This window comes from Trachurus trachurus, assembly GCF_905171665.1.
Source record: "Trachurus trachurus genome assembly, chromosome: 19".
Classification (NCBI taxonomy): domain Eukaryota; kingdom Metazoa; phylum Chordata; class Actinopteri; order Carangiformes; family Carangidae; genus Trachurus; species Trachurus trachurus.
In genome coordinates this window covers 24,157,491-24,178,925 of record NC_139913.1, presented here as the reverse complement: position 1 = coordinate 24,178,925, position 21,435 = coordinate 24,157,491, and the positions used below count along the sequence as shown (strand labels likewise).

At 40.6% G+C, this 21,435-nt stretch overlaps 1 protein-coding gene across 1 annotated transcript; it reads right to left on the bottom strand.

The window, feature by feature from the left end:
* Positions 1-2,324: 2,324 nt before the first annotated feature.
* Positions 2,325-20,580, bottom strand: fra10ac1 (FRA10A associated CGG repeat 1). The gene is made up of 14 exons (XM_083993626.1): positions 20,483-20,580; positions 19,167-19,258; positions 18,934-19,026; positions 18,338-18,383; positions 18,057-18,133; positions 17,764-17,847; positions 17,540-17,624; positions 16,283-16,328; positions 7,685-7,798; positions 6,298-6,340; positions 4,751-4,890; positions 4,513-4,563; positions 3,202-3,286; positions 2,325-2,518 (listed from the first exon to the last, which is right to left on the bottom strand). Exons 1-14 carry the CDS (start codon positions 20,498-20,500, stop codon positions 2,476-2,478), a joined length of 1,017 nt encoding a protein of 338 aa, XP_083849752.1. The 5' UTR covers positions 20,501-20,580; the 3' UTR covers positions 2,325-2,475.
* Positions 20,581-21,435: the final 855 nt, after the last annotated feature.

Genomic DNA, 21,435 nt, shown 5'->3' with positions numbered 1-21,435 from the left:
GACTCATACTTGAAGGTTAGACAGAGACAGAGATTGAACCTAAGAAACCTCGGGCTTAGCTGCAACAGCGCTTGTTCTTAGTCACATATCGTGCAGGGATCTTAGAGGCTCCAAAGCTGGATGAGCCGCTAGGGAAAGAGGATCAGTGGATTGGTTCTGATCCCTGCCCGATACAGTGTTTTCTGGCTATGTTCAACATCCTGTGTCCTGCAGGCTGCAGATTCTGCATTCACAAAACTTGTAATAGTTTTAACAAGAATACAGCAATTTTGAATACAATAAACCATAGAGGATCTCTGAAATTGGCAGTGCAGTGCAATCCTGTGTGTGTGTGTGTGTGTGTGTGTGGTTTGAGCACAGCAGGCTACTAGGGCCTCCCTGGAGAATATGGAACATTTGGCATGAGTGAACAAGAAGAAGCCCTACAATCTATCATTTTGTGGGACACTTGAGTTCATCAATGTGACCTTTTCGTTCTCCAATCTGTTCAGGAGTCAGTGGGTGCAGAGCCGCCCACTTCTCTTCAAAGGTCCCTGCTTGAAAAGTTTTCATATTAAAATTTGAAAGTCCCCATCCAGTCGCAAATAAATGTGTTTGTTTATTGTTACTCCACTTGAATGTTTGACCTTCTTCTTGCAGAATTTAGTAGAGTGTCTGCAGAGTTTCAAAGTCAGTTTTCACATTGATCTGCTGAAGGTACAGTTTGAAAGCCAGTCGTGGTCCAACTTACATTTTAGTGTGAAACTTGAAACCTCCTGTGTCCATACGTACTTTGGAAACGGTCCAGTGGAAGTGACATTTGCGTATCTACACAGATTCTGGATTTGACAATGAAGGAGAACAAGGAGTCTTAATTTTCTACTTTCATTTTGTCAAAAAGCCAAACACAAAGCAAATCATTTTTCAAGGAGAGTATGTTTACTTCTTAAATTTTAAAAAGTTTTTGTTATTTATGATTTTTTTTAAATTCCTCTCAGGATATTGGTAAGGGGTGTGAGAATATAGCCCGAGGCCAAATCATATTCCACCTCCACTCGAAAACAACAAACTGTTACTGCTCAATGGACCATGTTTTTATTCCACTTTACCACCCGCTAGTTTGCATCGCCATCAATCAAAGAGTGAATGACTTCTCCTGAGAATGCAGAGGAGAAAGTTCAAGTGAGACAGACAGAGCAGTAAGCGCTACAGTAATTGTCTTTATTTAAGCCAAGGTCTTTAATCTCCTGGTTTCCCACTCTGTAAGTTGATGTCAAGTCAAGTCTGCCCTTGGCCAGAGGGACATGTCCAGCTAATCCGTGTTGTCTCTCAGGCAGAGCAGACTACTGAACTACTGACGACTAGTTCACCTCCTTTTCACACATGCAACAAAAAACGCACTGGAAAATGTATCGACAACAGCACAGGTTCACTCGTCACTATATACCACAGTGGTTAGAGTTGAATGCTAACCACTAGCTACAACTTTATAGTAACTACACAGTATTAAGCATTAGTTAAGAATTATTAAATTCATCATTTATAAATCATTATTCCTATATTGATACCAATAAGAATAAATATAGTTGTAAATGTTTACCATTAATAAGCTCTTCTATTATAAAACATCTAATAACACACTCACTAGTTAATTTCTATATCATTGTATGTAAGTGCATGCATACATTTAGACTTTATTGATGAAAGGAAATTTGAGTATCCAGTAGGGCATGGAAGAGCAATATAACACAGAAAAGAAAGAAAAATATACACTATATGTATCCATATGAAACTATGTACATACATATATGAATAAAATTCTAAAATAGGATAAATAGAGAAAGAAAACATCAGTTTGTCAATCACTTACTCACTACACTGTCTTACACACTATATCCATTATATATTAAGTATCAAAATAGAACCATCTAACACATTATACATGAGCTTATTCATTAGAGAAACATTTATAACTGTGTTTATAAATCACATACTAATTAGTATAAATGCAAGAAGAATGCTTATAAATAATGAGTTAAGTATTAGTAACAATGCTTAACTAATGTGTAGTTATTATAAAGTGTTTCCTATAAGCATGTTAACATGCTCACAATGGCAATAGTATCATATATTGGTAGCTAATATTTGAATATTTTAATCAAAAGTGATAACTCAAAGCAAAGGTAATGAAAGGTTGGAGCATCACTGATTTAATTCAAACATTACCATCACTACAGCCATGCTACCTCCATCCCTGCAACTATTTACATGTATTTTCCTTAGAGGCTGTGTTGGGATTAAAGTGGAGATAGCGACAGTGAGTAAATCAAGGACTTTGACAGATACAGGGTAAACATTGTGTTTATTTCTGTGTCAGCAACGAAACATACAGTCACACAAAACTACAGGCAACAGAACAGAAGAGAACAGGCTTAATGTCAGCGGCGCACGTGAGGAAGCGCAGTCGCAGCAGGGTTCCCACTGATACCGGCACACTCAAAGAAACATGTCTTCAAAGTACTCATCAAATTCCTCCTCCCTAAACAGATAAACAGAATCACAGAAACGTTAGTTGCTGCCATGCAGGAGGGGGACACAGGCTGTCACGTGCTCTCTGTGGACGGCCCGACTCTCTGTGTTAGCACTCTGCTTTTATTGATAAGAGAACACAAACAAACAAGTACCTAATTTACCTGCTATCACTGGCAAGAGTGTTAACACAGGAGCAGCTCTGAATGAAGAGCATTCCTTTAAACCAGCCACCATGATTGTGTTTTGTGAGTGAAAAAAATAAACAACAAAGCAACGAATTCAATGCAAAACACAATGACCTGATTCATTCTAAATTGTAATTTGCGTCCAGTGCAATAGGTCAAAAGCACAAGCAGCGTGGTATTGACTGTGTTTTGTCTGAGGTCAAGAGATTTGCTCATATAGCAGAAGTGCTTGAATAAACACTGGCTTGTACTGTTGACCTTTCAATAATATCTGAGAGCAGGAATCCTAATGTCAGGAGTGGGTGGGCGCGACATTATCAGGTTAAAGGTTTAGCGACTCCCCTGGCTGTTAGCGACAGCTTTGTGAGGGGTATCTAAGTGGTCTACATTCTGTGCTATGTAGGGATCAGTACACTATGTAGGCTAATTGCTAAAGACCTATCGTGATGGTTTTACGGCAGCTTACTGGGCGTGATTTAATATGAACGTTAGCTGTTAATCTCACCTTGACTTTTCCTCCACTGCTGGGGCGGGTCCTCGCCAGTGGTCAGCATCCGATTGGCCCTCGGGCTCGTCTTCGGCTTCAGAGTCTAGTGGGAGAGGTTCACAGAGCTGTCAGTCACAAACTAGCAACAGCTGCTCAAGGGTGGAAGCCTCACCACGCAGGAAGTTGTTTCACTTGCTCTGGTTTTTGCTAATTTGTAAATCAGGAAGCAGCCAATCGACAGCTGAATGAGTCTGACCAGTCTGTGAAGGTTTTAGACTACAAGCTGTAGATCTAGGAATAAATGCAGAATGATACTATGTAAAAAAAAAAAAAAAAAAAAAAAAAAGGTTTTGGTAGATAGTATTGAAGTAGGCAAGCAAAAACCGGGCAACTGACCTGGGGTCGGACTTGCCCGTCTTACCTCGTGGCTCTTCTTCAAAAGCATTTTTATTTAAGTTTATAATGTCCTCACAAGGTGCCAGTTCCTACATAGCTTTTCATATCAAAATACTTCAAACTGTCAAAAAAGAAAATCTGGGCACTGGTAGTATTTCAGCAGAGGGATTTCTAGGTCCTTTGATAAAGCTTTGATGTGTAGTTTCCTGAGTGCACAGCTCTGGATGAGAACTTGAAGCTAACAGGATACATACACAATGCGGCACAATGAGGGGCAGAGGTGGAGGTGGCCAACAGGGGCACATTAGCATAATTGTAACAGTTTAATCTAGCCAGGGCTGGGCCGGATAACATTGTGTAAAACAAAAATGATGGGTTAGCTTTGTCAGAGCCCTTTAGATGTGGCTCTAATATAAAGTAGCCCCCAATTTCTCCCTGAATGCATTGCTCATAAATGACTTTGACTGCTTCAATTATGTGTGTTTGTTTTTGTATGAATTCCAATGCATGTTTGAACTCAATGACACGACCTCTGGACACCGCTCACACACACACCGTCCATCCATCCATCCATCCATTGGAATGAACAGGGAGACACAGGGGGCAAAGGCATACATCATTTCATGCTGCTCACAGCGAAGGGCGAAATGACAAAAAGTTGTAAAGAATGGGGGAGGAAAAGAGCTGAGAAAAAGCAGGCAGAGTTAAATACAGAGCCAGTGGATGTGTTGCTTTGAAAGAATTGTCGGGTTTGTATTCACTCCAGACGTTTGGAGGAGTGTTATGGCCTCCAGGCCCAGGAGAGTAGATCATAAACTGTCATAAGTCTGTTTTGAAATGGGGAGGGCAGGGCGGGGGGGGGGGGGGTTACATCTGTGTCTGTGAGTGAGTGACTGTGTGTGTGTGTGTGTGAGGGGGAGTTATGAGCGTTACCTTTGTCCGAGTTCAGCCCCTCCTCCGAGCTGCTGGAGGAGGTGGAGCGATCTGCAGAGAAACAGAGGGAGTTGTAAAAATAAGAGACAATTAAACAGAACAGGACAAAATAATAATGTTAAACACGGGAGGAAAAACAGGAATGATATATTTTCCGAGCGCTGGCCGTAAACAAGGCTGTTCTAACAGGCTTGAGATTACTGCTGTAATTAATGGGACAGTTTAAGAGGAGTCTTACCTCTGTGTCTCCTGTGTTTGTCTTTGTGTTTGTGCTTCTTGGAATGTGAAGATGATCTCTTCCTCTTTTTCTGGCGTGGCGGCTCCTGCTTTGTCTCTGATAACTTCTTTGTCTTGGCCTTTGCTTTTACCTCTTTCCTCCTGCAAACCACAAGAATCACAAATTGGACCAAACTGTATTCAGAATGTGTGAAAGCCAGTCATGGCCAGAGGCATTTTCAGAGGCGCCTAAATGAATCTTGGCTAAAGTGTTAAAGGGTATAGACTTTCTATGCTTTTTTTTTTCTTTCACATAATGCCTGCAGTTAAAGGCATAACTTCACACATCTAACACTGGAATTTCTTTCTTATTACAGTCATCTCACTTCATACTTCCATACTACATCATTACATACAACTGTGACCAAATTCCTTTTATTCTGACGCTAGAATTTCTGCCTGGCAAGTTGCAGTATGCAGGAACTTTAAAGGGATAGTTCACCCAAAATTCAAATTTCACTCATTATCTACTCACCCTCATGTCGACTAAGAGCTGTGAGAATTTTCAGAGTCCTCCGTTCCTTCTCTGAGTTATGGGGGGGTCCACGCAGCAGTATTTGTCCATATAATGGTTGTGAATGGATACCAACTTTCTTCGTCCAAAAAGACAGACCAAAAAACATCCAAATACCTCCATACCGCTCGTCTGTAATGTCCCTCTTGTATTGAAGCCCCGACATTAGAAATTGTTCTGAAAAAAATTAAATAAGTATATATTTTAAGCTTGTTTGTAGCGGAAGCTCCTAGTGTCTCAGTTCACTGCTCTTCCTGTGTCCGTGCAAATCTTGCGTGATTTGCACTGACCGGCGGAACAATTTCTCATGTCGGGGCTTCAATAGAAGAGGGACATTACAGACGAGAACTATGGAGGTATTTGGATGTTTTTTGGTGTGTCTTTTTGGACGAAGAAAGTTGGTATCCATTCACAACCATTATATGGACAAATACTGCTGCATGGACCCCCCGTAACTCAGAGAAGGCACGGAGGACTCTGAAAATAGTCGACATGAGGGTGAGTAGATAATGAGTGAAATTTGAATTTTGGGTGAACTATCCCTTTAAAGGAACTGCTATGGAGTCTATTTTGACATCTTTAACATATGAACTCTTGCACTATGACCAAAAATGTGTTTTGTTATGTTCCAGTGACCTTTGACCTTTGACCGCCAATCACTAATCAGTTCACCCTTGAGTCCAAATTTTGAGAGACACCCTCAAGGCCTTCAGAAGAATAAGATCAACAGATGGGCAACCAGAAAACATAACGCCTCCCGCCACAGCTTCAGCGATGAGGAAGCATAAAATACTGTGAGTGTTAGGAAGGTCAGACAGGAGACGGGAATTGTGATTTGAATTTCAAACTCCAGCATGCTGCAAAAATAATGTCCATGGTGACTTGCCCTACTTTTAGCTGACTGGAGCACACTTTCTACAATCTTTGAACTCACTCATTGTAAGCAACACCTTCAGTACAGAAATGCATCAAGGGTAAAAGGTGAGCTGGCTTACTTGTGATGGTAGTTGAGTTTGAAAGAACATTCAGGGCAGAGTCCTGGAATAAAAACAAGTGAAGGTGGAATCATTATTAGCAGCTTATTTGTGCTCGTGTTGATGGTGATGGTTTCATTGTTGTTATCACCATTATTATTATTATTACTATTATTATAGCCATTATCAGGGAATTAATTCTTGCCGTTTTTATGACAGCTTTAATTATAATGTTGCTGAACAGGGACAAAAGCTGCAGCTGGAGCATGTTGCTGTAATTCAACAACTTCTGGGATGAAATCTACTGAAATGAACACATCTCGTTTGTTTATTGTTAATGACCTTTGCAAAGTGTACCCCTTGGAAATTTTCTTGTAAACATACCTCATCATGATTACATTCTCATCAAAACAGATTGTGTCCTTGGGGCCCTAACAAATGTGTTGAATGCATTTATCTCCTCATAAAACCTTTGCAAAGCCCAAGAAAGCAGAATTAGCTTCAAGTTGAGCCTCTTTTCTAGATTATTTATGTTTCTTTAAAGTACGTCTATTTGGACAGAAACTGTCAAAACAAAAACTTTTTTCTCTATTTCTATTTATCTTTTTATATATTTCCCATCTTTTTAAATGTATTTCCTTTATCTTTTCTATGTGCAATTCATGATGCCATAGAATCTAAATGCAGCAACACCTGAATGTAAACCAACCAACCGACCAGCTGATACATACTGTAGCAGTTTTGATCAGCGTACATCTCAAAACCTGCTGTAGGTGAAAATGTGTTGAACCAAAGAGAAGGAGACCAGGGAAAGAACCCTGTGGAACTCCTTTCTGTTGTTCAAAATAGTACACTGCACATAAACAATAAACATGTAAATGCTTCTGTGTCTTCAGAAAGTTATTCATTAAGTCTTCATCTTCATCAAATCATTGCAACATCATCGTATCCATATCCACCATACCTTGCCAAATCCCTGCTGCAGGGTTGCCAGATCATATTTCATTACTGTCAAAACATTGGATTAAGGATTACTGCAAGTTGGGAAAAACTTTTTCTTTATTAATGAGGAGAAACAACATGTCAGGATGTGACCTGTTGCACTCGCTTGTTAAAAGAGACGGCCATTTCCTGCTTGACTGAGCTGACTATGACTGGTGGGTCCTCCAATTACAGTAATTATTCTAACAGGATTTTCTGCAGTATGATACCTGAAGGAGGATTATTATGAGCCGGGTCTTAGACAGGAAACCCCACCAGGCCAAAGCCATACACACCACACACACACACACACACACACATATACACATTTACACACACACACGCTGACATGCACACATGCACAAATGCAGCTTTTTGCAAAGAACAACCAGAGGAAAATGGAAAGATAATTTGTCTTTTTGCTTACTGAGTTTGACCAATGCATTCCTCTTCTCGCCGTGTTCCACGTAGGCAAAATTCACCTCCCAGCTTTTCAGGCCTTCCTGCTTCTCACAACGTTTGTTTCCACACTGGAACTGACCTGGAAGATCAGACCTGGAGATCATGTACTGTGCACATACAAATATATTTTCTAAGTTGATAATCCTTTAAAGGGATAGTTCACCCAAAATTCAAATTTCACTCATTATCTACTCACCCTCATGTCAACTAAGAGCTGTGAGAATTTTCAGAGTCCTCCGTTCCTTCTCTGAGTTACGGGGGGGTCCGCGCAGCAGCATTTGTCCATATAATGGTTGTCAATGGATACCAACTTTCTTCGTCCAAAAAGACACGCCAAAAAACATCCAAATACCTCCATACTGCTCGTCTGTAATGTCCCTCTTGTATTGAAGCCCCGACATGAGAAATTGTTCCGAAAAAAATTAAATAAGTCTATATTTTAAGCTTGTTTGTAGCGGAAGCTCCCAGTGTCTCAGTTCACTGCTCTTCCTGTATCCGTGCAAATCTCTCGTGATTTGCACTGACCGGCGGAACAATTTCTCATGTCAGGGCTTCAATACAAGAGGGACATTACAGACGAGCAGTATGGAGGTAATTGGATGTTTTTTGGTGTGTCTTTTTGGACGAAGAAAGTTGGTATCCATTGACAACCATTATATGGACAAATACTGCTATGCGGACCCCCCGTAACTCAGAGAAGGCACAGAGGACTCTGAAAATTCTCACAGCTCTTAGTCGACATGAGGGTGAGTAGATAATGAGTGAAATTTGAATTTTGGGTGAACTATCCCTTTAAGAGAGAACCAGGAATGACTTGCACCACAGAGCCCTGACAGTGAATGTACAAATGTTCTTGTGTGCAAAGGATTCAAAAAACACAGCAGAGTTGGTAGAAAAGGGCGTAAGTGAAAAAGGAAAATGTTTTATTTCACAATTGAGAAATTCGGACTATAAATCTCCAAACATTTCGGACTCTTCTTCACCACCCTCCCCCTTTGCTCTCTGCTCTACACCTCTCTTGCACCAGCCCCCCCCCCCCCTCTTTTCCCACTGCTTGGTGCCATCTTCCTTTCTTCACCCGGCGTCCTCTCCTCAGGCCTCCCTCCAGCTGCTGCACAGCCTGCCTATTATCCCTCCAGGAGCTTAAGGTGGCACTGATCTGGTCTCTGGGGTTCCTCCAGATTGTGAGAGGGGTGGCGAGTGCGTCAGAAGCAGTCCACTCTTGGCAAAGAGACAAGAGCAAAGCGACGCCCGCCCTCACCTGCCTGAGATCAAGACTCAGTAAAAATTCTGATGACATGACGTTGGTCATCATGGCTTCGGGCCACCAGTGCCATAAGACGGACTTTCTCTTCACGTGCTGTATTTGATTAAAGTCCCATGACGTCAGATAAGAAAGACACTTCTGGCTCCGGTCCGGGGGGGTGAGGAGAGGAGGTTGACTAGGTTTGTTTAGGAGGTCTTTATATTATACACACATACTGTAAGTGAAAGAAAGGAAGTTGCTTAAATTAAGTCGGGACAGTCATAATGCCAGAAAGTAAAACACTGGGGTGTATTTTTATTCATTTTTCAGGATCACACAGTTAGTAACTGGTGTGACTCTGTAAGCCATAAACATTTTATTTAGTTTTTTTTTGTATTATTTCTTCTTCTTTTTTAAATCTTATTTAATTTAAATGTTTTATTTTGTATTGCTTTATTTTACACACCATGATCCGAAACTGAACTGACAGTCATTACATACCTACAGCTACAATACTAGTTATTTTATATATAATCATTTTACTGAATCATGAAAAGGCTGCAACAATTTGACGGCTTAAAATAAAAACTCCTAATTAAGTTTTTTTTTTTACCAACCTACATTCAAAAATACTGAAAAGTTAAAGCAGTAAAGAGAATCTGTAAATGCAAACACACTTATTTTAATCCTTGATGACTGGTCTTCTCCAACACTTTATGGGTGTGACTTGGACCAAGTCCATGATCTCAACTCTGTGCCAACATGATGACGCCACGGGCGACCAGCGCTTAGAGACATCACCATCATTAGTGACGTCAATGGCAATCGCGCTGGGAATTCACGCGTGACATCTCAACTCACCATCACCTAAACAAATCAATCACATGCTGCATGCTGCATCCTGTACACACGGCGTCATCATCAAGAAAGCAGCTCAACCTGTGTTTTGCTTCCACAAAACGGAGCGTCCTTGAACGAGGCGCCGCATCCCACCGCTGCTCCGGAGAAACAGTCAGTGTCAAATATAAAAGAATGTGATATATTTGAAGGTTACAACACAAAGAGTGTGAACGCGTCTGACCCTCCAGCTACTCATAACCACAACACTGACGGAGCCGAGTCAATGGAAATCTGTTTCTAGGCAACCTCTTTGATGAAACAAATGTCAAAAAACTAAACACAATCAAGGTCAGAAAACAATTCTTCGCTTATTTCTGATTTTCTGCCCCCCGGCTTCACAATTTCCCACATGAAGGGTAACTTTAGTGACTGGTGCTGCTCTCAGACGGTGGGGTTTTTTAAGTAGTGCCACACACGTAACATCCCTGCTTCACGAGCCAAAAGCTTCTCTATGAGTCTCTGTTGTGAGTCCCATTGTGTTGTGTTGACAAGCAGTGGGTATCCTCACACACCAGGTGAGTCTCACGTGCTCCATGAACAGGGCTGACTCCAGGTCAGCTGAGTAAACCCGTTAAGAGAGGGAACTCCTGCCTTTCTTACGTCAATGGCTGCTAAAGCCAGCAGCCAGCAGCCTGAGATCAAACCGGATACACCACATGACAGCTGGCGGCGTGATTAACATTCACTGGATGAAGTCGGGGCAGTGACCTGAGCCTGTGCTCTTTCACTTTTTATTTAGTGTCCTCAAAGAACACATTATCACATAGACAAAATGTGCTATAATTTGACAGGCTGATTAAAGTTCATGGGGCATTCAGACGGAGCTGCAGCTGTTAGGCCTAACGTGTCCGGTTTGTTGAAATATTTCGGATGGATCAGACCAGTTGAAAAAGCGAATTTATTCAAAGGAATGTTTGACAGTTTAGGGAAATGTGCTTATTTGCTGTCTAGCAGAGGGTTAGATGAGAAGATCAATGGCACTTTCATGTCTGTGCATTAGGAACTGTATGATGCAACAGTGAGGAAGGCTGTTAGCTTGTCTATGTTTGATGGAAACAGAATCTGCCTAAAGTCTCATCTAGCGTTTGGTAAGAAAGAGCAATAAGTACATTTCCCAAAATGCTGAACTACTCCTTTAATAGGACGACTTTCGAGGACAAATGCCACTGGGAAACTTTACACACACACACACACACCGCAAAGCTGCTCTATGAATTCCTCAACTTCCATGAGTGTGTTTGTGTGGGATGTTCAGGCTCTGCTCAAAGTTACATGGAGATTAATTGATGTTAAGAGTGATCAGTGCTCGTCTTCTCCACTTCTCCCAGGAGGCCCAAACAAATAGACTGGCTCCCATCCAAAATGATTTTATTTTTATCCTTAAAGTGCCGACTGATTGAAAAGTCTGCTTGAAGGCTGCATTCATGCACATTAGTTATTGAGCTGGAGAATTCAGTCCTGCCGATTCTTGATACTCACCACCCCCCTTTCTCCCCGCCCATTTTAGGGGTTGACCACCTTTAATAAATTCTCCGCCTGTGGGAAACGATCAACGCTCACTGCCCCGGGCTGATTTTTCAGATATTGGGAGCCAGCAACCATGAGGCGGCCTCTCTGTCTGCACAGTCCCACCACTGACTCTGGGTTAGATTTAGACTTTTTATGCCTGTCTCTCACATTGACAAGCAGTCCAGATTGCTGACCTGAAGTTCAATGCTCATTTAGCTTTGTAACTTTTATTTACCCCACAGCACCCTGTTAACTGAGCAGCCTAAGGAGCATTACAGACCACGAAGATGATATATATTTTAACAGTATACGTCCAAAGACCTGGAGACCAGACCATCTGTCTCCCAAAATATTCATATTTCATTTTTCAACTTTCAGAGATAAACACAGTAAAACGATAAGAATGAGGACATTGCACCATTGTAATACTGGGCAACTCTGAAAGCTTTGCAGACTGTGAACTAATGAGCTATCACTTCTATCACTTAGAATACACTCACACTTCTGAAGCTGAAGCATTGTGTCTGGAGAAACAGAAGCCAGCAGGATATTCTTATAAAGTACAAACCCTGTCTGTCTCGGGACCGAGGCGACACGAAAGGAACCATTTAAAGCAACTGAAATGTTCTCACCTTTAAATAGGCCTGCCACTTTCATTTTATTTAAAACAGAAAATTGAGGGGTACTGTGAATATCCCAAGTCAGCCAGTCAGTAAGTGCTGTATAGGAAGCTGAGGAACAAGTCTGAGGATGGAGAAGAGGTAGAATCAGAGCAGCAAGAGAATAAGAATTCTGTCACAGACTGAAGTCCCCCCCAAAAATGAAGGACGACACTGAAAATATAAAACTCTAAGGTCAGTGGACAAGAACCCAGTGGCAGCTTGGAGTGGCCTCTCCCCCCAGCTAACAGTGTTAGTTACACAGAGGTGGGTAGGTGGGTCAAACCTGATTCCTCCACTGTAAGCGAGCGTGGTGGCAAGCGCATTAAAACCATATTTTAAAGACAGGAAAGTTACATAAGCCGAGACCTTTGATACTACATTTATTTTGACAGGAGGCCCACCAAAAATAAGATTGGCCTCAACTACCTTTGCTCTTTGACCTCCTCCCGACAGCAAGACTAAAGCTCAATTTATAGCAGACGGGAAACCAACAGAAAAAGAAAAAAAGAAAAGAAAACATACTGTAAGTTGGAATGAAGTGCTGCCTTTCACCACATACATACATCTGCTCCAGCACAAACCACTCTAAAACATATTCTAACGTCTAATATTCTTACTCAATGATGGATTTCTCCTATTACAAAATCCTGCTTCACGCACTGACATTTTATGAGAAGCAAAGATGATATGTAGCAGAATCACAAGCTTTACGTACTGATGTGTAATGTAAGCAGTGACTTGAACTTTGGTTGCATTACTTGAAGGTCCCATGTGGAGTTTTTGATGATTAGAAACACTATGCGGCCATGTTTTTAGGATTGAGTCCCTGGTTATTGTACAGACAAGAGCACTCACACCTGTTTCACGCTGTTCCATCGATGGACTGGTGGTAAGAACAGGCAAAAAGGCCTGATGGGGAACTAAAGGTAAGGAAAAACACTAAAGCTGGATCGCACCAACAAGATTTCACTTTTACACCATTACATGATGTTTTCAACTGAACTTCTCTTGAACCAAACAAGTTATGAATGAAGAAAGACTGCCTTTAAACTCTCTGACTCTACAGGTGAGGAGGTTTAACTACAATCAGCCGGGTTGTTGAGATCAACCAAAATCATGTTTTATGAAGACGACGAAGATTTGTCAGGATATTGGTGGACATTATTTTGGAGCTGAACAGGAGGACTGGGCCATCTGTTAAACATGGCAGTGACAGAAACACACACCAATATGCCAACATCAGGAGTACTATTCACCATCTAGCACCAGTGTGATGCTTTTCAGAAAAGCAGCTGTTTTACACTTTCTAGGTCTTGGCATTATGCAGATTGTTTATATATTACATTCATTCATTTGAACTGAATTTTTATATGAACATTTCTCTGTATTGATTAAACTCATGTTTAAACTCATCTTAAATAAATAAACTCGGCATCACTAAACCACTAAATATAAATCTGTGATATTTTGTTCGATATACACAAGAAACACTGTGCTTGATCATAAATTTGGTTTGTTTATAAAAATAAAAAAACTCCAGCAGGCATCTTTAAGGTTTGTTTATCAGACCTCCTTCCCTCATACAAGAGAATTCCTGTGAATCTTTCAGAGTCTAGACAAAAGGCAGTGAGGGTGAGCATGAAGAATATCCTACACTCTAAGGCAAGGATAACATGAGCCTGCTCCTGTGTACTCAATTCTCTAATATAATCTTTCCCCTCACTTTCGTCTTCAAATTTTCAAAGGAAAATTGTTCAACCTGTTGGCACAGCACACTCCTTCATCCCATATCGCACCGTGGCCATGAAAAAGAAAGGTCAGTGCTCTTCGTAATCCACCTGATTGGGTGAAGAGTTGTCAGCATTACCTAATACCAACATGACCTGGAGTGCACACGGAGCATGGGGATGCTAAGAGGATGATTTCCAAAAAGGTGCAGTACAAGTGTAAGTGCAGTACTCCTTTAAAAAGGACTTGCAGGGGCGATTTAATTGGGAGTGGTTTGGCCAGATCTAATTTTATCTGTGAGCTGAAGTCAAGTTGGGCCATCAGACAAGCGCCACACACCTGGGCCTGGTCTGACAACATGGAGAAGTGGACCAACCAGAACATCTTGGTGTTTAGATGTATACAGTTTGTGCAGATTTTCGTACTCATCATTATGTATCAAATCAAATCAGACTAAAGCCATATGAAGTTCATGATACAGACTTCTTCCACCTTTGGCTTAGGACACAGGTTGAACCACATCATGCACAACTCCTTTCCATATATGCTCCTGGCAAGTGAACAGATATGTTCAACATATATGTTTATATAAGGCCTATCTGAGGAGAATGTGAACAAATCTTCAGTTCAAATTCAGATGATTTACTGGGTAGTAAGAACGAACACTTCTCAGCAGAGCCTTGTGCAACACACAATTCACCACAAAGAAGCTCCGACCTTCAGGCACATGATGTTCCACCTGACATGTTCAAACATCTAAAGCTCTGTTTTCAGCACATGTCCGCTCAGGTAGGCAGATATTAGCCTTTTTTTAAGTATATTTTTGCCTTTAATGGAAAGCACAGTTGAGAGAGACAGGGAACGGAGAGGCAGAGAGGGGGGTGACCTGAAGGAAAGGGCTGCTCCATGCGGGACTCGAACCAGGGCCGCCTGCAGTGAGGACTGTAGCCTCAACACATGGGGCAGCTGCTCTACCAACTGAGCTAAACACCGCCCCAGACACTAACCTCTCTCGATAGTGCATCCACAAAATAACAGTAAGATACTTTGACAATGACTTTGAGTGAGGCCAGAAGTGCTTTTTATAAAAAATCCTAGGCGCTGGACACAACATGACTGTGATAGCCTGGAACTAACAAGAACACTTGTATTGCAGCAGGTAAAAGATAGAGCATTGCATATTTGATGTGCATAGGGGGTAGAAAGGAGCAGTCCAGACTCCATCTTATCTCTCAATGCATGTACTAAAAATCTACCCATTATACAACATGCGTAGCTGGGTAAGCAAACTACAAGATATTTTTCTGGTTGATTTTTCTTTTTTTTGTCTCCCCTGAAGCTCTCTGGCGCCCTCTAGAGAGGCGCGCCTCACACTTTAAAAACCACTGCGCTAAACAGTGGCTTAAGAGGCATTTCTCCACAAATCATCAATGTACACAAATCACAGACGTGACAGCTAAAGTGAAGTGCCTGATCTAATCCCACTTCCTGTAGAGTACTGCTACAGGGGTTGAACTGTCAGAGACCAGGATTACAGTCTTAATCTGGAACAATATATTGGCTTAGTCAACTTTCTTGGACGCACTGTGTCAGCTTGCGAGGCTGCATTGATGTAAACATGAAAAAATGATTCAAATGTAAAGTGTGCGTGTGGTGGGTTGATAGTAGAGCCTATCCTTTGAACATGTCACTGTAAGGTGAAGTAGTAGCAGACTGGGAACAACATGTTATACCGATCATGACCATTACAGAACATAAGGTATCAGGTCCATTTGTGTGGATCAACATTTTAAGTGACTACTAAATGGTGTGGATATAACAGTCTCCTGCAAACAAACAAAACAAGAAAATTCAGCTGAAACACTGAATATTTAAGTGTTATTTGTGACATTCCAGTCAGTGAGTCAAAGCAGAGTGAAACTCACAGATCTGTATAATAGTCTAACAGGGGGACTGACTTGTGTCAGGAAGCATTCAAGTAGAAGAGTTATTTGTCTTTATCTCTGTTGCCATCTAGTGGAAGAAGGTATGAACTGTTTTGTGAGCATGTTGCTGGGCAAAATCATATCTGTGTCCCAAATCCACGACTAAAAACCGAATTTAATATACTTCTGATATTAAACCTTCATCATCCAAATGTCACCTTGACTGCAAATCTCACAAGTAAAATATCTTCCTCAATGCTGATGACTTATTTTTGTTTTCCAAGATCTTTCACTATGATCTATAATTCATCATTTTTATCCTGCTGTGAACATCTGCTTTAGTGCATCACGTTGTAAGAGAATAGTACACCAAATTTATTGTGCATTCTGTTTCATTTTCTCACTTAAAGGTAAAGGTGATGAATCAAGAAGAATGTTTTCAATGTTTCTCGAATTAAGCTCCTAAACTTTAATAATTAACTGCATATTGTTTTAAGGAAACAGAACATGAAAACGTAATTTTAAAAAATTAAAAAAAATTAAAATAAATGTATTTACTCAAAATGATAAAATAACCCTTGGTCATGCCTTACCTTTGCCAGAGACAACTTCATTTTCAGTCCGCCAACGAAATCCAAACTGTTGGGCAAAATTTAACAAGATCCATGCAAATCAGTAAAAATGTGCATTGAAAAAGCCAGACAAGCAAGACAAAATACAGTTTCACTAAATAAAGGTCAGAAACCCAAGTTTTAGAAACCCTACCATAGCTCACCTAACACCCTATCTTTGAATTGTCATTGGCTCTCGATTGCATTTGTTTCAGAGGAAGAATTCAGTGTTTCCTGGTGTGAAAGCTGCTTCATCGAAAATTACATTTGACAAATGTAAAACACAAATCTTTTAAGAATATGGTATATATTATGGTACACATTTACACCTCACTGTATAATGCAATATGGGGTGCATGTATACAGTGTCTTCAGTTGATGGTATATAGCATCCGTGAACAGGAAGCATCACAGATGGTGCTCTCATCATTTAAACTGGTCATTAATATGTTAGCCGGTGTCTGTGTGTAGCACATTTTCTGTTTGTGGTTTAATCTGTATGTGCTGTCACACCCCATTTGCCCGATGCTGCTGATCAAAATGCGACTACACTTGTGGGACTGATGCAACTCACCGCTGCATTTGCAATCATTAAGCAAATCAGAATAATTAATGATTAACACTGGATTCATTTTAATTTTGAGTCAACTGGACTTATGGTGTCAGAGCTGCTTACTCTTTTCCGCCATGCCTCTAATAATTAAGGGCATGCCTGGGTGTGACTCATGTACCTATGACAGCTGGCAAATGTAGTATCACAGCCTGAGATATCACATCAGTTTGAAAGCATAACACCATCAGTCCAACAGTGCAGCTATAGAGCCACAAACACACTTTGCCCTTGGGTTTAACATAGTGTCAGTTTAAAACTTGGATTCAGATCAGAATGGCCCCATGGTCACTAGAGACAGAGCACAGTGCCAAAACGCATCACACCCAGTGACGTGTATCTAAAATAGACCAGAATATTAGTGTTTACATTATGAAGTTCACGGCGCCACCACTGGGACAATTAGTATCATTTTGGAGAACAGCACAAAAAGAATTCATCATCCTGCCAAAGTCCCTGGTAGTGGCGTCTGGGATGGCTCAACTATCTGCAGTCACTGAATTATTTTCCCTCTGTACTTTTTTTAGGTGTGGTAACTTTTCCCATTACTCCACCTGGTCTAGGTAATGAATACTGGACAAAACAATCTATTAATCAATAAAACAATGAATACATTTATCCTACAGTACCTTATTTTCCTTGTATCTGCTGAGGTCAGCTATGCAGTACTCTTTAAACAACTTGTCGTAATACTTCTTGGCAAGGTCTTTTTCCCTGAAACAGAAAAGGTCCAGAGGTAAGACAAAAACACACACTCACCAGAAACTATCTGAACAATAAAAAACAGAACAATACTCAAAAGCAAACTAAATATTCAAGCAGCCTGTATGAATAGTTGACTAATGTTGAGCACCATGTCATGTCGTCCTCGTCTTCATCCTTCCAGAGGAAGCGATGATTCTCACGCAACACATCCCGATCTGTTTTGTCTTGAGTTCTTAAAGAAACAAAAACAAATAAGAAGATTTTAATCACAAATCCACAGCTAAGGAGATTCATTTCAATTAAATTACTACTAGTATTAATTGTGTTTACATCTATTATAGCTAAGTATCAAAAGATCTATTATGGTTACACACATTCTCATTAGCTGCAGTGTCAGCAGATGACTAATCATCACGCTTGACTGTGGGACACTGTACGTACATAGTGCGTTTGAAGTCGCCCATCTGTCCTCCATAATAAAGTATGTAGTCACCGACAAACTTCTTATGTCGCTCAAACTGGAAACATCTGCTTAAGGTCAGCCTTTCTTTGAATGATAACTCACACACCCAACACACCTGGAATTAACTGAACTAATATTTAGACTAAAATGGAATTATTACATGTTTCTTTTAAACTCATTATCATTTTACAGTTAAATAAAAAAATAAAATAAAAAAAACTGGAAATGATCAATAATAATTATCTAAAAAAAAGGATACAGCATTCAGTGATATCAGGTGGGCTCTTCGGTTTCTGGCCTCTTCTCTGAAAAAGAGAAAACAGAATCAGTTACATACAAGATGACCAAAGACTGAGTAATGTTCACAGCATACTTTGTCCATTTTTTAATCCTTGTTTTGAATATCTTGGTCTCACTAGACACTTTGAAACACATGCCAACAATGGATGGAGTGACTTGATCTTATTATAAGACTATTTTATTGGAAGAATAAATTATTGCTTCCAATAAAACATATTCTCTGGATGGTAACGCAAGGACAATGGGGATTTTAATTGGCAGTAATGATGAGTTTTAAACATTAAAAAGTGGAAATTGGATTTTTCCTCATTTTTATACACTACAAATTGCACAAAAAAATCAAGTTGATTGAATGGTTTCATTTAAATATAGGGAATGATTATAGATTATCAGAACTGACATTAATCACAATGTGAACATGTGATCAAAAATGAGTAACGCTCATTTTGGGAAGAGGAATTAAAGTCCATGATGGATGTTAGGAGTGAGCTCAACCATAATTATCCATAAGGCATAATACCTTGCATTACTTGAATGTGATTAATTGTACATTACCTGTCCACTTCATTAGAGTGTGAACTCCGGTGAGCCACCTTTGAATGCCGACCTTTCTGGAACGGCTTCTGTAAGATTTCCTCCTCACTTTTCCTGACAAAGGTACAAGTAAACACAGAAAACATGTTGACCCACATCAATGTAAATAGAACCTGCAGCAGCACAGACACACAAGCCCATGACTTTGGATGAGAATCATTTGAACACTGTGATGCTGTCATCTGTAATTCTACCTTTTAAGGTCTGTGTGTGAGGCCTCTCCCTTTTCACCATCATCATCATCATCACCACTGAAGTCGGAGTCATAGCCTCCACCGCCGTGCACCTGAGGAAACACATACAGTCACATTTGATCAAATGGAGTGATGTTATAACACACAAACAGACTTGAATGAATAATGAGACATCTGAAAAATAACTAGTCGCTGGGAAAACATGCGCAGACGCACGTGACACTTCTCAAATGAGTAGGTATGCATCAGCCACAACTTTACATCCACTTGACACCGTTTATCATTCAGCCCTGAGGTTCATTACTGGTGACAGCTACAACACTCATCACTGTGACCTGTATTCCAAAGTTGGATGGCCCTCACTATCTAACAGGCGTGATCGACACTGGATTTTATTTATTTTTAAAGCTCTTACTGGTCTCTTACCATCTTATATTAACTCACTAGTATCTTTCAATGCAGGTCTCTATCGCACACGCTCAAAAGACCGGCTCACACTGCAGGTTCCCTCAGTTAACACCCAACTTGGAAAGACCAGCTTCTCTTACTGTGCACCTACAACCTGGAACACTCTGCAAAATCATTTGAAACTTACCTCACTTTTATCAATGGGACAATTTAAAGCCATAACTACATCTTATTCTACCTCTAACTGCTCGTGCTTTTAACTATGTTTCAATTTATATTCTGGTATTCTGTTATGTTTTTGTATGTTTCAAATGTCTTGTCTTCTGTCCTTGTGTGTTTTGTGTTTTTATCTCGGCTATATTGTAAATGAGGTTACTCCTCAATATATCTCCGGGTTTAAATAAAGGTTATGAAATGAAATGAAAGGTATACAGTTAGGTAGTCACTTGTTAGGGCTGTGTAATGACCAGTAGAACCTGCTGCACAAATGAGGAGACTCCGTGGAGAGATGAAAGAGACCAGCTACGGTAAAAACAACAACACCAACAAACTCTGTACTGTCCATTTTCAGAAGCTGAACATTTCAAAGTTGCCGTTTTTGCTTGTTCTTGGTGCGTTGCATGTTCCTGTCTCCGTACTATGTATAACGTTACACACATTCTGTTAACCATTGTTTTGTTTTTTTAACTTACAGCCAAAGTGTGACACACCAATTCAGCTTTTATATTTCAGTGTAACTGTAAATGCTCGCAGAGGTAACTCTGTGCTAACTTATCATGAGGCTAATGCTTCAAGCTAACCGACTGGCAAACAAACGCGAAACGCTAAATATTCTTCCAAACTTGGTTGCGGGGCAATGAGTGGATTTTTTTTTTTTTTTTTTTCACTCCGATAATAAAGAAAAACACCTTCACAAGATTATCCATGAGTTTCTTCTCTCCAGTCTCCAGGAGCAGGTTTCCCAATGTTTACAAAATGAAAAGCACGTCGTCGCCAGATGATGACGTCACGTAGCGGCGGAGCGCAGCGTGATGACGCAGAGTCTCGCTCGCGCTTCGTAAATTATTCTGATAAAGCCTGCAGAGAAGAAAAGATGAAGATTCGTCTCCTTTAACATGAATATTAATGCATGAGTCACTTTGTGATTTAAAATGAAGATGTGGCTATTCAACACTGGAGGGAGGGGGGAGTTTTTTTGTTTTGTTTTTTAAATCATTGGGAAACACGATATAGCCTATCAGATAGCCTACTGACTTTTATTTCAATGGCCCACTTACTTTTTCTGGTAATTTCGTTCATTTCCGCTCAGAGTCAGGGACAGTATGAGGATAGGCTACATGTAGGCGTTTGATCTGTCAGTGGGAAATAAAGGGAGCATTGTGCTATTTGAATGTTTCCTCAATTGAGTCCTTGGGCTGTTGGAGGTGACGAGGGTGAAAGTTCACCACAGTCTGGGAACAGAAGTCCAGTGTTTCGTGACTTTTCCACAACCCACTGAACTCAACAGAGCAGTCAATGTGGGACTGAAGAAAAGAAAAGCAGTTAGGGACAAATACTATAAAGAGCAGGTCTTGAATGGCTCTCATCCTATTTCCCAGGCCACAAAATTACAGAATTAATATTTTAGGCTGTTTATTTTTAACCATATGGGATAAACCCGTCCTCTTTTCTTCGGTTAATGTCATTATTATGCCAAAGGAGGGGAAGAAAGGAGGCTGCATCTGAATGAATGAGGCAGGTGCATTTGCACAGAGCTCATGAATAGCGGCTTTCCATTAGCCATGCACGGCTCCGAAGCGCGCATAAATAATAGCTGGCACTGCTGATAAAAAAGCGCACCTTAGGGCCTCTCCCCCTCCTC

Bases quoted from the DNA above. Each gene is read 5' to 3' on its own strand.
- fra10ac1 (XM_083993626.1), bottom strand. The intron at 18,134-18,337 runs GTATCCTTTTTT...AGATGTTTCCAG, and splicing joins ACCTGATATCACTGAATGCT to TTTGAGCGACATAAGAAGTT. The intron at 4,564-4,750 runs GTAAGACTCCTC...GTTTCTCTGCAG, and splicing joins CAAACACAGGAGACACAGAG to ATCGCTCCACCTCCTCCAGC.